Here is an 18,532-nt window from a genome sequence, read left to right as displayed (position 1 = left end):
TGTGTAAGAATTCATTGAAAGAGCCATTCATGTTTGCAAAAAGGATGATGTTTTATTATTGGTGATAAAGAAAAGAAATTTCACACTTTGTATAACCGACCCTTTCTTTTAGAGCATGGCAAATTCTGAAAGTGAGGAATAAGTTAACAAACCATGGAAAAAGAGGCCACAGAAGGATCTTATAGTATTCTGACCACAATATAAAATAAGACCTGACAATTTTTATGTCTTTAATTGACAAGTATTCAGTTCACTTCTGAAATGGATCATCTTTGCCCAATTTGAGGGTTATGTAGACTAGAAAGAATGAGGGGATGATAGTCAAAATACTTAATATTTATATGACATGGCTTGATGAATGAGATGAGATACCATTTTATTGGGACAGGATCCCAAAGACCCTGTGCAGGTCCAGATGTTCTTCCTTGAGTGACTGGACCATGAGGAGGTGGGTGGGGGCTCGGAGAGGGGCCAGGTGGTTAGGGGTATGGGAGAAGCCCTAAGGAGGTTCACAGTAGCAACTGTTTATGAGCCAGTCTGGTAGTATTTTGATATTTGAGCAACTGGAACAGGACAGGTATACAGCTGCGTAGAGCTGAACAAGAAGTAGAGAATCCTGGGGTAGTGCACGGCCATTAGAAACTTAGACCACCACTTTGAGTTTCTGACACTGCCATTAAATCACTGTATGATCTCGGATCAGTCAGTACTTGGGGGACTGTTTTCCCTTATGAACATATTGGGTAACAACAACTTTAGGTCCCTCTCTTAATACCAGAGTCAGACACGACTGAAGTGAATTAGCAGCAGCAGCAGCAGCAGCAGCAGCAGCAGCAGTTCCATCCTAAAGATCTGCAAGTTCTATGCATACAGTTGTCTCTAAGCTCCCAGAAAGAATTGAGACTACAGTGTTTCATAAGGGTTGGGCTCTGTCTTCCTCTGTGCTTTGTGGATAACATGATGCTTGAACAGGGACGAAGCCTGTAGTAGCCGTACATGCACTGTGTTACTGGGACGCAAGAGCAGTTCACTGTTTTTTATATGGGCAGTTTAAATATTTTCAAAAGATTAAGAGTTTTCAGTGTTTCGAGGAAGTTATTGCATAGCAGAAAAATGTGCTAGTTGGCTACAGACACAAACCAAACATGCCTTTTGTCCCAAATTGCCAACATCAGGCAAAGATAGATATTTTGGGATTTGTTGTTATTGTTGTTTGTCTCGATCATAAAAAGTTCTGTTGACTCATTTCATCTTTGTGTTCTTTGGTTATTGATAGTGTGTTGTTTTTACATTTGATGAAGGTAGTGAGATAGCGCCATTAGAATATTTAAGAACACGTTTGTGAGCAGTGCCATGCCTACAGAGACTAAAGAAAATTCAAGTGACTTCAACCCCCACAAATTGTCTTGTTTGTTTTAATTTGTTTGAGTCAAAAGTCACTTTCTAAGTTTATACCACATCTTACAAAATTTTTTGTAAATATGAGGAAGTGCTCAATATAATTATGAATCACTTGAATTTTCAGAAAAAGAAAAAAAGATATGGTTTCTGAAGCACATTCTGTATTAGAATACTCAGTGCTGAATAAGGACCTGCACATGTATTTCTTTCGGGTTCCTACATAACTGATCATTTAGTAAAATGAACTGGTTCTGTTTTAATATCCTGTTGCTTATTGTACTTGACAAACAGAAATGAGGAAAATGAAGAATTGACGATCTGGGGTCATTTTCTTGAAACTTGCTCATAATTCCCATTTCTGCTTATTAGAATAAAGAAAAGATTTTCTGTAACAAATTAAGAATATGCATAACCTGTTATGACATAGTCATAAGCATATAATAATATGGTCTAGAATTACAGTACTCTCTTGAAGTACATCATATTCAAAATTCACTGGATATGTCTTAGAGACATCTGTTGTAATTACAGGAACACGGTTTCTAATTCATTTAATTCCCTTTCCTACCTAAACTGTACATATAAGTGAATTTTAAGAGACTGTATAAATAAATTTTTAATTACAAAATGATGTTATACAATACATTATTAATAATAACCAACAATGCATAATGTTTATGCATGAGTCCATTAGAAAGACAAGCTAATGTATGTCAATTCTAAAAGAATGCACTAATTTGTCCTGAATTTGTGAATGAAGTTGAATCCATGATGCAAGCCAATGAGTGCAATAACACAGAATGGTTCTGCATGCTATTTTGCAGTCAAGAAACATCTTGTACCTATGGCATTTAAGAAGTATTTAAGATTTGTTCATCACATGTGATCAAGATCTGATTTTTCAGTGAGCCATGCGGTGGGGAAATTTGGAACAAGACCATTGGGTTGACAATACTAGCTTTTTCCCAGACAGGTGCAGAATAAAATGGTCTAGAGCATCCAAGAAATGTGTACAGTTCCTTACATTTCAGCACAGGAAAATCACAGGCTCATTGTCATGAAGTTTCCCCTGAGGGCCAAAAGGTCTGCCTGAACGGGGTTCCTTTGTTGCACTAACGATAACAAATTTCTGAAATCTCCATGGCCAACTCCAGACACTCACTGGTCTCGTGACAAGATTCAAAAAGGCTGCAGTCAATGTCACAGTTGCAGTTGCAGTCATTCCGGGAGTGGCTTTCATCTGAGGTGTGATGGTACCTGTGGGAGGGGCAGCAAACATTGATACACACCGTTTCACACGTGTCCGGGAGCATCAGGAGACAATCCAGAAACTGGCAGAACAGACAGGTGAGGATAAGGGAGGCGCAGTCCTCTGGTGAAAGAAGAAAGGACAATTATTTGTGGCTCATCTGGGGATGCAGATGCAGGGCAAGCATGTGCAGCGGTGTGCTTGATAACTTTATAGCCGACTCTTAATTATTTATCCGTATTGGGGGTGATGAACACCGTTCTTTTCTCAACTGCTCCCACCCCTGTCCAGTACTCACTCTACTTAAGTAATTGCTTTATTAACTTCCTGAGCATTTCCTATTGATTCCACATAATCTGGTTATTTAAAGTGCTGTCCCTTTTCTAAACTCCTATATTTACATTATGTATAGAGGTGCTGGGAAGCTGCCCAATTAGCTACCTCTCTTGAAACCTTGCAGTGGTCTGAAAACCAGCAAGTCCTCCTCAAGTGCTGGGAGCTTTCAGGAGCAATTAGATTTGGGGACAAGGAGAGACCATCCACATTTCTGGCTTCTCGTCACAAGGCTTTTTTATTTGTTTGATGTGGATTCCAGTAAATCTGCCACACCCATATTCAGTGCCAGTGAAAAGCACATTTTAAAACCTAACATAAATTACTTTTTAAATAATCGTAGTTGTTTGTGGTAGTATATTATTTTTGAGCCCTGTCTCATTTTTCCTCCAGTTATGTAAAGCCTTGATTTTATATAGTTAAATGAAATACATCATCATATACACCTAAAATGTTATAAATCTTATCAATCCTGTGTAAAAAAAACTGTTTTAGAAATTTGCTATGCAGACTTGTAAAAATATGAAAAGTATCTCTAAGGCATCGAAGGTAATTGGTAATTCTAGCCAAGCAGCTGTGATGGATTATGGATTATTTTTTGTTTGTTTGTTTCTATAAAGGGAATTAGTTAGATGCAGCAGTTCTTTTGTTAAAACTATAACTTCTTTCTTTTTCTTTCTTCATCCTCCCTCCCTCCCTCCCTCCCTCCTCCTATTTTTTTTTTTTTTTAGTTAAGAAAGTCTCAAAAACATGTAAGTGTTTTTAAAAAGGGTAGGTAAGTGTTCATGTGATATATCATCTAATGAATTAAAATCAGTATACTGAAGACTGCTGATGGTTGAAAGTAACATTTTAGTGTGAATTGGGGAAAATTCCCCTCTCCTAATGGGCTTATCAATCAATTAACATTATTAGACTTTTATAATCTATTTTTCCTCCATTAAGAATGTTAGTAATCTTTGGTTTTCAGACTTCAGTTGACTGACTACACAAGCCTGCAAATTCTGCTTTCTGCGTCATCTGCCAGTGCTGTCTAAGTGTTTTTAGGTCCCCATCCATTGACTTAAGAATGTCTTCCGGAAAACTTTTTTCTGTTATTCGTAACAGAACTGCTGTTCTGTTGTACAACACTCCTTAGTGTTTAAGAGAAGGGAGAATATGGAAATTCTCTGAAAGGGAACAAATATTTTAAATAAAGTCATTCCAATTTATTAAAAAAAAAATATATATATAAAGGTCTAAAATGAGTTCTGCATACAGGTAAACAAAAATCTCCCTTCATCCCTCAGTCCCTCCTGCCCTCTCCCCAGCCTCTCACCCTCTGATTCTTTCTTCCCAGTAAGACAGAGTGGTAAAGAACCATGCCATAACTTTCATGACCACTTTAATTGCTATATATTGTTGCAGGTGCTGTGGCCATTACTCAGTATTTATAGTTTAGGTGGCCTATTTCATAATACGTCTATGGTGTGTGTACTCATCTCTGTGCCAGACAGGGTGTATTTTTATTCCCTCAGAGCCAGCTTCTAGCATGTGGCCAACTCACCCATAGCTCGTAAGTCACTACAAATCACCCACAAAAATTCAGAAGTGAGTGAGTGCCGTTCATAGACTATTCTCAGCATGCATTTCTGAAGAGGGCGTGTTGGTGGTCAAAGATCTTGGACGTAAAGCCTCATCACTTTTTTTAATGCCAAGACTGCTGCTCTAGCAGCTCCTGGCAAAGAAGAGGCTCTCAGGAGAAAATATTCCAAGCAAATGCTCCCTGATCTCTTAGAATGGAGAATCAGAGACTTACTCAGGTCTGTGACCATATAAAAATGATTTACCCACCAGATCCTGTCATTTGTGAGTATTACAAGACTGAAAGTTTAGCTTAGAAATAAGTCAGATTGGGTGCAGGGTGTCCTCTGGGGATGCGAGCTGGTATTTCCTATCAGAGTGTGAAAACCTGTTTGTGAAATGGCCTTGTAATTTCCTGTGGGTATACAAATGTTTGGTTTGAATCGTCTTGCCAACATCTCCTCAAGTTGTCAGACCCTGGCGGTCTCTGCTTCTGATGTACCATAGATTTTATGTATGATATTATATATATATATAGTACTATATGTATATTGACCTAAATCTTTGGTCAAGCTGGCATTTGTTTCCTTCCTTATCTCTATCTTGCACTTGAGAATAGAGCCCATTATTCTTTTTCTGTTTATAAGTCAGTCCTTTTTATTTGGTATAAAAGGCAGAGCCTCTAGCCCAGAAAAACACGGCAACATTAATGAATTGAAAACAGATTTTTTCCCCCACTTTCAAGTGTGTTCCACACAGTTCCTAAAAGACGTTATTAAATAATTCTGCATGATCAGGGGAAACTGTTTTGCATATGGTCCATTTTTGTTTGCAAAAAAGTAACGTAAGCAGTTCAGGGGAAAATTCTCAACTGTTTGAAAAGAGAATTGGACTTTGCATTCTCCTGAATGGGTATATTTTCCTTTGCCTACAGTATTCCTTAGGACTTTAATGTTGCATAAACTTGATGTTCCATAGCCTATCATTAGCATTCCTTTTGGCCCATCTAAAATATCATGACATCGTGCCCAGCATCCATCCAGCTACCTGCGTCTCATCTCTTCTGCACTGTGTTCAGAACATCTCTCACTTAGCAAGGCCACATTGCATCATGGAGCTCCCTCTTTTCCACATTCCACAAACCTGTCTCTTCCCTAATTTTATCTTGTGAATGGCTCCTAAACGCACATATGAATTGCCTCAAAGCTATACCTCATTCCTGTCATTTTTCTTTTCCTCATCATACCCTCTCCAACCAATTCTCTCCTGAGTTTCGCTGATTCCCTTGCAGAGTCCTATTTGAAATTTGTCAGCCTCTGTCAACTGTCTTAGCTGTAGCCACTATCAGGTCCATGGAAACAGCCTCCGGTCCAGGACACTGCTTCCACATGAGCCCACCTCAAATTCATTAGCCCCTGTGATATTTAAAATCATAAATTAGAACATCTCAACACTCCCTTTAGAATCAGGTCCTAAATCCTTACCTCAGGCTACAAAGCTCTCTGCTTTGAATCTTCTCTTTGGTTTTATCTTTTTCCAAGTGCCCTTCTATCTGTGGCTTCTGCTAGTACCACTTACTTCTGTTTTGTCTACTAATAGTTACTAGTGGCTGAGAAGCTAATGTCCGTACTGATGATTTACTGGTGACTAGGAGGGACCAAAAGAAGAGGTGGCAGAGCTTTCTGATTATTGCTAATTTCCTCACTTGGCTTTTCAGCTCTCTTTATACCTTTGCAACACATTCCTTACGTATTAAATTCCTTTTATTGAACTACGTGACATCACGGCATAGGCTCTGCATGTTGCTGTCAGGATACCCATCTCATTTCTCACTTCTTCCTTCCTTAAACCTGAGTTAAAGGAGATCTGAGACCTTCAAGCCATTCAGCCGAATGTGATATTTGCCTTTGAGCAAGAAGCCATGACAAAAACCCTCTTAGGGTGCTTTTATTTCCTCTTTACTTTCAGCCCTAGGGGGAATGGAGGATGTGAAGACTGTGAAGCGCTAAGTGATGCTCTTATGATCCTGAAGGACTACTGCAGCCTCTGGACCATTCCAAATGTAATTAGAATATTGGCTATTTAAGGGGGAGAATCTGTTTCTGTTTTGTATATACATTCATTTGTATTACTTTTAGGTTCCACATATAAAGTTTGTCTTTCTCTGCCTGACTTACTTCACTAAGCATAATATTCTGTAGTTCCATCTAAGTTGTTGCAAGTGCCAGTATTTCATTCTTTTTTATGTAAGGAAATGGCAACCCACTCCAGTGTTCTTGCCTGGAGAATCTCAGGGACGGGGGAGCCTGGTGGGCTGCCATCTATGGGGTCACTCAGAGTCGGACACGACTGAAGTGACGTAGCAGCAGCAGTAGCAGTATTCCATTGTATAGGTACACCATATCTTAATGTGGTTGCTAAAGGGGAGATAGAAAGGGAGGCAAATTAGGGGTATGGGCTTCACAGATTCAAACTACAGTATATAAAATAGGTAAACAACAAGGATATACTGTGCAGCACAGGAAATTATACCTGTTATTTTGTAATAACCTATAGTAGTACTCTTGCCTGGAAAATCCCATGGACGGAGGAGTCTGGTAGGCTGCAATTCAAGGGGTCGCTAAGAGTCGGATACGAGTGAGCGACTTCACTTTCCCTTTTCACTTTCATGCATTGGAGAAGGAAATGACAACCCACTCCAGGGTTCTTGCCTGGAGAATCCCAGGGACGGGGGAGCCTGGTGGGCTGCCGTCTATGGGGTTGCACAGAGTCGGACACGACTGAAGTGACTTAGCAGCAGCAGCAGCAGAGTATAATCTGCAAAATACTGAATCGCTATGCTATATACTTGAAGCTAACACAGTACTGGAAATCAAGCATACTTCAAATTTAAAGAGGCAGGGATGTTGTTAAGATTCTGCACTTCCAGCACAGGGGCACAGGTTTGATCCCTGGTCAGGGAACTTAGGATCCCACATGCTGTACCACACGGGCAAACAATAAATATGGGGGAAAAGAGAGGCAGAATCTGCCTCGTTAGAAAAGATCATATTTAGTTATAATAGAGAAGGCAACAGTGCGAAGGAATATCCACCAGTGTGCCTGAGGTCAGTCCCTCATTCACGGCCCTGTCATCTCTGAGTTTGCCCTTCTAGCTGTTGTTGTTCTTGCCACCACCATGTCTGGAATCAAGAGGAAGGCGGAACCAGAGGTGGCTGTAGCTGCCCTCTGTGGTCCCTGCCACACTTCTCAACTCCAGAAGCATACCTCCTGCATCCTTGGGAATCATTTTCCAAAGTGGCAAGAACATGAATTTAAAAAATACAGATTAAAAAAAAAATCCTATCCTCTTCTCCCAAAACAAAATTAAAAACAAAAACAAAGCAAAAGACAAGATGAACCTCTTCCAAATGCCGTATTCTGGTACATTATGGTTAATGGTCACCGAGAGAACTTGGCATTAATAACAAGATTCATGACATGGTGGCTCCAACTGGTTACTGGAAGTTTTTGGTTTAAAGTATAAAAATTGGTTCCCACTCCCCCAACATTAAGTTCTTCAAAAAAGTCTGTAATGCAGAATGGAAATAGATAAAGTGTGACTGCCTTTCTCTAGCTGGGGTATCATCCCTGATTTTATCAATTTTAATAGCTACTTAAATATGTCAAGATCTATTTAAGTTCAGACAAGCACAACTAACATTGAAGTTAGTTCTTTAGAACTAGAATGACTAGATTTGGGTGATACTTAGTAAATTTGTGCTTATGTTTTTTTCTGAGCAAATGAACTGAAATAATTATAAAATTGAAACATTTTATAAGGTGACACTATTGCATTTAATTGTATGAAATTTACAGTGTAGAAAATGTAATCATTTTATTCAGTAGTCCATGGTGTAATTAAGACTATTCTTTTGAGGTGTCTTATATTTATGATTTTCCTCTTCCACTTGGATGAGACACCTCAGATTCAAAATTATACATCCATTAGGTATATTCTCAGATTCTTTTTAAGGAGCCTGTTTTCTCATAGCATGTATATCCTGGTTTTATCATCCGCCGGGATGCTTTTACAGTTAGAACATAGAAGCAGAAGCACAGATAGTGCTCTGGACTTCTCCCCTTTTCTTCAGGAATGGGACCACGCAGGATGAGCCATGATTTAATAATAATGTCGCAGCACATAGTGTGTAATGTGCAGTAAAGATCCTTCTTAAATTCCCATCAGAGCACACACCATGAACTGTGCTAATGGATGTAGCGCATTTTACAAAATCTGCATGTGTGAGGCTTCTCTATCCTTGTTTTAAGTGGGGGCAATGTATATAAATAATAGATATTAGCAATTAAGCATCCATTCCTATGCACTCATTTATATATTTGAAAATAAATTAACCACAAACTACATGAAAGTGGATGCAATCTTCTCTTTCCCCTTCTGTTTCCCCTGCTGTTCCTGAAAGATATTTCTGTATTTATCTCAGTATGAACAATGACCCCAGCTCTCAATTTCTGCATCCTTCAATTAATTACTATCAAAATTTCCTAAAATGAAGTGAATCTGATTTAACTGTTTTAGTTCCTTGATGTTTGCTGTCTAGGATAATAAGGGTTTCTTCACACTGTTTGTGGGCCCTTGTCTGGATGTTTTACTGTCTTTTAACCAGATACCAAAAGTGCTTACCTTGGTAGGGAGGTGTTTTTTTATTTTGTTTTGTTTTGTTTTTTTACAGCTAGGGAAATGAAGAGTAAACTGTTTCCTAGGCTGTTAGCTTAATATTGGAATTTCCTGGACCACAGTAGTCTTGGTCCAGGCCTTAACAAGACAGTCTAATTCAGCAGTCTTCATGAATCTCCTTTGCTCTTTTGCAGAGTGAATAGTTTTTCTACGTGCAGCATCAGAGTAGGGTTGCCATTTTAATAGAATAGTCATTTGGATCTTCCCTGAGAATACAAGGGTTCATTTCAGGCCACATGCTGACTGCATTGGCCTTCTCATTCTGCCAAGATACCTGATAAGATAGGTCAGAGTGGTTCTGTTGTATGTGTGTGTGTGGATACATATAACGGGAATTCCTGATTCTGGAATCATTACAAGAGCTGTGTAACCCTGACACGATTTGACAAAATTCTTTACTGTCAAAATGCTGAGAACGTTGTTGTTTTGCCTGTTTTTTGGATTAGCATCAAGCTCTAACAAAACAAGAAATATGGACATCATCTTGACTCAAGGTCATAATCTGGCAGTCTACAGGCCAAAGATAGCCAAAATCCATGTCTTGTTGTGAGTATCTGGGGCTTCATAAAGGAAGTTGGCAACATCATAAGTGTTGCCAACACTTACAAATTGAGAGGTTGCATGTAACATTCTAGGTCTGGCAACTCTGAACCTCTTTTTCCTTCTGGCAACAATTAGTTGGAGCTGAGTAGAGGCAGTGCTCTTTACGTTGCCATAATACTTGCCAATGCCTATTGTTTCCCTCCATGCTTCATTATTCGCATTATCACCTGGCAACTGCAGGCGATCCTGTCTGTAGCCTCTGGTCAAAAGCATCCATGACAGCATTTTCACACGATCATATATAACATGTATTAGAAATCTTTTCCTTACTTTTTAAAACCATAATCATAATAAAAGCAAAAATTAGACACCTTTTATGTAATAGACTTTGTCCTGGATGTTTGACCCATGCTATTTCATTTGATCTTCAAAACACTGTATGGTGCATTACTAGCACCATTAAACAACTGGAAGTCTGAAATTCATAGGTGGTAAAACTTTATCCAGTTTTATCCAGTGAATAAATTTGAGTCAGGAATTAAACTGATGTGATTTCAAAGTTCCTATTATACAGAGTTCATTTCATTTTTTGTCTTATTTTGAAAGGCAAATATGAATTTAAATATAGACCAGAAACTATACCCTGTTATGTTTTCCTTTGAGAAGCTTTGAGTTTTCCTTAAATGAAAATATCAATATGGAATATTATAAAGCTTTTGAGTGATTTGCATCTTCTGTAAAGGTCACTGCAAAGTTAGCCTGACTAAAATTCCATATGTCTTAGTCTGAAGTCCATTACTTTGAACTTGACTATGCTGATCATTTAACATCAGCTCAGTTTGAAATTGGTTTTGCAAATGAAACATGCCTCTTATGTCATACATCAAGATGGTTTGGTGTAGCTTTGCACTGATTCAAATGCCTAGGAGGCAGTTTTACCAGAGGAACCAACCTTTTCCCAGGCTGCTGATGTCAGCATCCTTATAGTTAAAAAAGTCTATTTTTACACTTTCAACTTTTTGATACTATTCCACTCTGCCTTCTTCTCCTCTCAGTCTAGACTCAAAGGTTGAATAGTTCCAGATCCAAGAAGAGAAAAAAATTGGCCATTTTAAAAATTTACTTCATAGCTCCATAGCCAGGATGATTATACCTCAGTCGAGCTATTTAAAACCCGTTGCCTCAGACTCCCACCTTGGAGAGCAAACAACCTGCCAAGCACCTCGTAATTGCAAGGTGACCTTGACATGTGTCATTCACCAGAGTTTTCAAATCAAAGTCTTCCTGTTTAATATTCATAAAGACTTTTTTTTTCCCCTAACAGCATATGTGATGATTTTCCAGGGGCCGGGGGTTGGGGAGCTTTATTTAGAGATGGGTTGATTGTGAGAAACATACCATCAGTGTCTCTCGGATGAACTGAAGTATCAGTTTGGAGGTAGGAAAATTTCGTTTGGCTTTCTTCAAGGGAGGACAGTGATATGCTGGATTCTGACAGTTTTTTCTCACTGGGGGTTTCCTTGGCTGGTCCATCTGTGATATTGAATTCAGATACTGAATTTATAACGATAGCATTAATGGCTTTCTGGTCTGCCTGCTTTTCATTTGTGAGTTGCACATCTAGATGAAAAAAGAAAACACACATACAGACACCCGCTGTAGTCGACATGACCTAGGGATCCAAAAATGGATGTTTGCAGACAAATTCCCATTCTAGACTTTTACAAGATTAAAATATTATTTGAAAGTATGCAACATTATTGAATAGGATTATTTTGAATGAAAATATATGTAAGAATAAACGTGCAATAATTATAAAATTTAAAACACATGGCAATTTTCACATTTCATGGTAATTTGTAACACTGATTTCCACGGTGGTCTTTGTAGTAATGGGTGGGAGAAGCAAGGCATTCACTCACTAGAATTAACAAAAATCTCATAAAATGTTGCCAGCTTATTGTCATAATGTGTTGTGGATCTCAGAAGTAGTATTGGGTTAGCCAAAAAGTTGATTTGGGTTTTTCTCTAACATCTCATGGAGAAACCTGAACGAACTTTTTGGCCAACAGAAGGCTTTTTAAATGCTGGACAGTACTGTTTAATATTGTGTATGATCTCAATCAAGTTGTTGCATTCCTTTGCCTTTACAGACCTCAGTTTCCTTTCCTGAATAAGAAAAGGGGTCACACATAACCAGCCTACAAGCTCATTTCTGTGTCTGCCCTTGAAGAATCTTTGGTTGCCAGTCTTTTCTCTGCTTTGCCATTTGTTAGGTCCTTATAAAGGTGATAGTCGTCTTTGTGGCTTTGAGAGTGTGCTTCTCGGAGAACAGGCTTTTATTTCCGTATAACAACCTGGCAGGCAGGGAACGTCTAGCAAGCTCTTTGACTGAGATTCTGGTTTGGAGAGGCACACGGAAGGCAGAGAAGCCTGAGAAGACGTAGGTGCTCTGTGTGTTTCACAACTCCCATGTTTGTTTACTGAGTCCCACATAATGACTGAGGCTGTCAGCACTGGGCTGGGCCCTCAGAATTCAGTGCTGCCTAACTGGGGCTTCCCTTGTGGTTCAGACAGTAAAGAATCTGCCTGCAATGCAGGAGACCCAGGGTCAATCCCTGGATCAGGAAGATCCCCTGGAGAAGGGAATAGCAATCCACTCCAGTATTCTTGCCTGGAGAATCCCATAGACAGAGAAGCCTGGTGGGCTACAGTCCATGGGGTCGCAGAGAGTCAGATATGACCGAGTAACTAACGCAACAACAACAGAGGTCTGGTCACTGGCTTTTAGAAATGTCGAACACATTAGCAATGCAGTAAAATGTTGAGGAGTGTTCAACAGAAGCATACCACAAAATTAGGCGAGAGAAAGAGACCAGACAGGGTAGTGGTGCAGTTAATGTATAGCTTACTTGCACCTGTGAAGGGATCTAGAGATGGAGAGAGGGGTTAACAGATGTGAAACACACATCCAGACTGATTCCTAGGGACTTCTCCAGACCGAAACAAGCACCAGTCCTGGGGATCGGGTGGCACTATTGGGAGATAGTAAAGATGCTTTCTGGAGGATTTCCTTTTCCATCGCTAGCTCAGTCCCTAATTCAGTAATGCTCACTGAGTGACTGAAATCAATAAAAGAGTTGGCAACCTGGTTTAATTTTACTGTGGTTAGGCAGCTCCGTGCAAGAAGTATCTTCTTGCCAACTCCATTGTCATTGTCCTTTCAGAAGTTGCTTGTTAGTTTGAAGCAGATGGAAATCTCTACTTGATCCTACCTGCTAGGACGGGGGTTCCTAGACCTATCTACAGAGTAGAATCATCTTGGAAATCTTTTAAAGATCAGGCATCCCCTCTATCCCTTTAACAGATTGGATTACAGTTCCTCAGAGATTTTGGAAGCTTCCCAGGAGATTCCAACATGCAGACAAGTTTGGGAACCACTGCCATAGCGACCTTCTGCTTTTGAGAGTGGGAAAAGGAGAGGACAGCCTACTGATAGGTACATCAGTGATTTTCAGAAGCTAATTATGAAAACAGTTGTTCTCCAAAGGCTCCTAACTGGTGTGAGAACTGACACTATTGCACACACAATTGTCTTCAGCCTTTTTTGTTTCTTTCTGAGCCTCCAAATAGACTTGACTTTCAACAGTGGTTAATTTTTTTCTCTGTCTTTTATGCTCTTTGCTTTAAATCTCTTGGATGAAGTTTGATTCACCTTAAAAGGGATTGGCAGAAACAGGGGTTCAGGAAAACATCTGCTGTTGATAGCATTTAATGTAATGTCAACCTAGACAGCATATTAAAAACCAGAGACATCATTTTGACTACAAAGGTACATATAGTCAAAGCTAAGGTTTTTCTAATAATCGTATATGAATGTGAGAGTTGGACCATAAAAGAAGGCTAAGCACTGCAGAATTTGTGCTTTCTAACTGGTGCTAGAGAGGACTCTTGAGAGTCCCTTAGACAGCTAGGAGATCAAACCAGTCAATCCTAAAAGAAATCAACTCTGAATATACATTGGAAGGATCAATACTGAAACTGAAGCTCCAATACTTTGGTCACCTGATACAAAGAGCCAGTTCACTGGAAAAGACTGTCATGCTGGGAAAAACTGATGGCAAGAGGAGAAGTGACAGAGAATGAGTTAGTTGGATAGCATCACAGACTCAATGGACATGAGTTTGAGCAAACTCGGGGAAATAGTGAAGGACAGGGAAACCTGGTTTGCTTCAGTCCCTGGCGCTAAGAGTTGGACACGACTGAGCGACTTCACTTTCACTTTTCACTTGCATGCATTGGAGAAGGAAATGTCAACAACCCACTCCAGTGTTCTTGCCTGGAGAATCCCAGGGATGGGGGAGCCTGGTGGGCTGCCCTTTATGAGGTTGCACAGAGTCAGACTTGACTGAAGTAACTTAGCAGCAGCAGCAGCAGCATGGGGTTGCAAAGAGTTGGATACAACTTAGCAACTGAATAACAGTAATAACAATGTAATGTTGAATTGATAGAATTAGCTCAACAGATTGAGAAACTCTTGGATTCTAACTCAGAAGAGGTTCATGGATTTAAGATAATGATAATAATGATAAAAAAGAATAGTTTATTTTTCTTACTTGAATATCAGAGTGTTGACTAACCACCTATAATCACAAATAGTCATTCAAATTATGCCTTCAGTACTCTGAGAAGTACTGACATTTGGAGCCAGATTCCTGGGTGGCTCGGACAGTAAAGTCTACAATGCACGAGACCCGAGTTCGATCCCTGGGTCGGGAAGATCCGCTGGAGAAGGAAATGGCAATCCACTCTAGTACTATGGCCTGGAAAATCCCATGGACAGAGGAGCCTGGTAGGCTACAGTCCATGGTGTCAAAAAGAGTTGGACACGACTGAGAGACTTCACTTCACTTAACTTAATTCTTTGTCACAGGGAAATTATAGAATGTTTAGCAACATCCCAGTCCTCTTGCTACTTGATGCCAGTAACACCAATTGCCCCAGGATAAAATAAACAAAAATGTCTGTGGATATTGCCAGATTTCCTCCAAGGGTTAAAATCACCCATTTTGAATACCAAACCACTGCCTTAAATGTGCATGCATCCCTCCCACCCCGCCCCCGACAGAACTGTATACATTTTATGTCAAGTGTTCTGTGTTACCGCAATGTACCTTATTTAAGCATCACAAAGACACTAGGAGGCGGTTATTGTCAGCCTTCCAGAATACATGGGAAATGCATAAATTGGTACCCCAAGTTAACAGATGAACGAGTAAAGCCAAGGCTTAGAAAGTTTATTTAGATAAGTTGCCTGAGGCTTCCTTGTTAGTAAATGATAGAGCTGGGATTTGAACCCAGGCCGTTTGGATTCCAAAAACGTTGCTCTTATCCTTGTCTCTTTATATTATTCAATATTTCCTCCAATTTGTTCTTAGCTTTTCTCTCTCCTTCCTCACCACTGGAACTGCCCATCAGCAAAACCCTTTTCACTCTAAATCCTTTGATGTGTCACCTACTGAAAATCAAGCCTTGCAAATAACATCGCTTTATAGACATACCCCTCCCTCAGCAGTCTTTACAAAGCAAGACTACCTTCTTGCACATTTAGGGAATCTTGCCTGTTTAGTTACAGCTGCTCTATCCTCAGGAAGAGCTGATAGATAACGAAACCTTGATGAATATAGAGATTACAGCACCTATTTACTTACAGAATTAATTGACAATCAGTGCAAATTATCACACGTAGTCAGGCAGCATATCATGTAAATCGCCTTTGCACAAAGTAATTCAGTAACAAAAAAAAGTTGGATAGAGGTTACTGGAATGTAAGAACATGCGGAGAATACAGTATACAGCCAAGTGGTATATGATTCTCTTTTTAATTTCTCGACACTTTTAAGTATAGCATTTTGAATCTAAGTGGTGTGCTACATTAAGCAACCATTTGGAGACACTGGGCTTGTACTGAGAGAATTTTATAGAGAAGTTAAGCTGCCATTCATAAAGTTATTTTAATTCTATATCTGTTTATATTTTTATTTTTTTCCATTCCCCAGTGGGAACTATCTGTTACTCATTAGAAAATCATCTGACAAACACACATTTCAGAACCCAGTCTGTTCAACCCAGAATTCTGACATCTGAAATGAGTCACAATTTTGGGTGAATGTTACTGACATCTTCCGTCTTTTGTAGATGGAGTGCTAACAATAATTTCCCCAGATTCCTTCTTTTGTGGTGTTACTTGACTTTGTACCCAAAGTATTACAAAGTAACATAAGCTAAAAGGAGAAACATAAAAAGTGGTATCACATCTTCTGCAGAGAAAACTATTTTGGAATTAAATAAGGAATTTGTGAAACTATATTTGGGATGTTATACATAGTTCTTGACATTAACTTAGAGAAAATAATTTTTTTCAACAGGAAAAAGATCACAAAAATTAGGACAAAAATTAGAAGTTCATCTGTATTGTTGGTGAAAAATATTAAAGTGGATACTAAAAGTCAAGGAAATAGAAAATTTCTGTTTGGGCTAGAAGTAATTGCAGAAGCAGTGGGAATAAATGTGAGTAACAGAGAAGACCGACAGTTAATTAATTTTTTATTACCACTGAGCAAATGTTATTAATTTAGTTCAATTAACATTTATTGAGTACCCACATGCAATGGATGAATCAATGTGAGAGGAGATATTAATTTATTTATTTGAAGTTTTTAAGGAAACATTTTAATGATTTTCACTTTTGCTCACTAATTGTGACTTTAGAATTTTTGCATTGATGCATCTTCAGAGTTTATATCTATATATCTATATATATATATGAATTCAAATTATGAATAAGTAGCATTACCCCCACCCTACCCCACAGGCACTCCTCTGATTCTATTCTTGTTTTTTTTCTTCCCTTCCACTCCTCTTTCTCTTTCTGGGTTCACTTCTTTGACAGACCTTTCGTATCTCTGTTACTGGTTTCTTTTCCCCCTCCCATTCCTTCAATATTCCTCAAACTTTGTCCTTTTAGTTCCTTGCTTTGTTCCTTGGTCTTAATTCATACTCACAACTCATTTTCTTTGTGCAATTGGTTACCAAATCTCTATGCAGTCAGCCAGCCAGGCAGATGAACTGTGTGCCTAGATATGCTTGGGATTTCAGAGCCTAAGAGCAAATAGTCTTGGTCCTCAAGAGACCCACAGTCATCACAAATTGCGTTCTCAGACATGCAGCTGACTATTGGATGTTTTATTTGATTTACCAGCCAAATTATTACAATTGTTTTGTCTCTTTCTACTTGGCCTTTCATTCTCCTCCTTGAACTTGATATTCCTGGATATCCCTGAAGAATTCACAATTTAATTTCCTTTCAAAGTATTGTCCTTTTGCTGATTTCTTAAACTTAAAAGTATTCTTTGATTTGCTCCATCCCTCCACCTGGTGCAGTAGTAAAGAATCTGCCTGCCAACGTAGGAGGTGCAAGAGATGAGGGTTTGATACCTGTGTTGGGAAGATCCCCTGAAGTAGGAAACGGCAACCCCTCCAGTAATCTTGCCTGGAAAATTCCATGGAGAGAGGTACCTGGTGAGCTATGGCCCATGGGGTTGCAAAGAGTGGAACACGACTAAGCAGCTGAGCACACTCACCAAACACACACACGCGCGTCCTTCCGTCACATCATTTACCAGTTCTTATTTGTTCTTCCTTCTACATATCTCACAAGTACATCTCTGTTTTTTCATTTGCAAAACTACCAGTCAGGTTTAATCTTCTGTGCCCTTAATTCTGGATTCCAAGGCACAACTCAGAGATTTCGCTGGTTCTGTTGCAAAAGACCACAGTGAAACAAATACTGCAGTAAAGCAGGTCATGTGACTATTTTACTTTCTCAGGGCATCTGAAAGTTCTGTTTACATTATACTATAGTCTGTTAAGTGTGTAACAGCATTTTGTCTAAAAACACAAGGTACATACCTTACTTAAAAATACTTCATAGCTCAAAAATGCTAAGCATCAGTGAGTTGTAATCTTTTTGTCATAGTCACCTCAAAGATCACTGATCACAGATTATCATAACAAATACAGTAAAAATGAAAAAGTTTGAAATACTGTGAGAATACCCAGGTAAAGAACCTGCCTGCCACTACAGGAAATGTGAGACTCAGGTTCAATCCCTGGGTTGGAAGATCCCCAGGAGGAGGGCATGGCAACTCACTCCAGTATTCTTGCCTGGAGAATCCCATGGACAGAGGAGCCTGGTGTGTTACAATCCATGGGGCTGCAAAGCATCAGACATGACTGAGGCAACCTAGCATGACTTAGCACAGCATGCACTGTGAGAATTATTAAAATGTGACACAGAGACTTAAAGTGAGAAACTGCTGTTGGAAGAAGTGACTCTGATAGAATTATCTGATGCAAAGTTGCCATAGAGCAGCTTCCTTGGTGGCTCAGATGGTAAAGAATCTGCCTGCAATGCAGGAGACCCAGGTTCGATCCCTGGGTTGGGAAGATCCCCTGGAAAAGGAAATGGCAACCCATTTCAATATTCTTGCCTGGGGAAGCCCATGGACGGAGTATCCTGGTGGGCCACAGTCCATGGATGGCAAAGAGCGGGACACAACTGAGCAACTAACACACTTTTCAATTTGTGAAAAATGCAGTATCTGTGAAGCACTATACAGCAAAGCAAAACAACAAGATTGGCC

The 18,532-nt window shown here is 39.4% G+C and overlaps 1 protein-coding gene across 2 annotated transcripts in view; it reads right to left on the bottom strand.

Moving 5' to 3' along the window:
• LOC108638602 (myoD family inhibitor domain-containing protein) overlaps positions 2,514-18,532 on the bottom strand; it is a 108,589-nt gene continuing 92,570 nt past the window's right edge. For both annotated transcript variants that reach the window (XM_018066703.1, XM_018066704.1), the window contains 2 exons: positions 11,226-11,447; positions 2,514-2,773 (listed from right to left, as the gene is read on the bottom strand). In XM_018066703.1, the coding sequence (XP_017922192.1) occupies positions 2,514-2,773; positions 11,226-11,447 (482 nt within the window). The remainder of the gene's footprint in view (positions 2,774-11,225; positions 11,448-18,532) is intronic.

Source organism: Capra hircus, chromosome 22 (genome assembly GCF_001704415.2).
Source record: "Capra hircus breed San Clemente chromosome 22, ASM170441v1, whole genome shotgun sequence".
NCBI classification, from domain to species: Eukaryota; Metazoa; Chordata; class Mammalia; order Artiodactyla; family Bovidae; genus Capra; species Capra hircus.
This window is presented reverse-complemented; position numbering and strand designations above follow the sequence as displayed.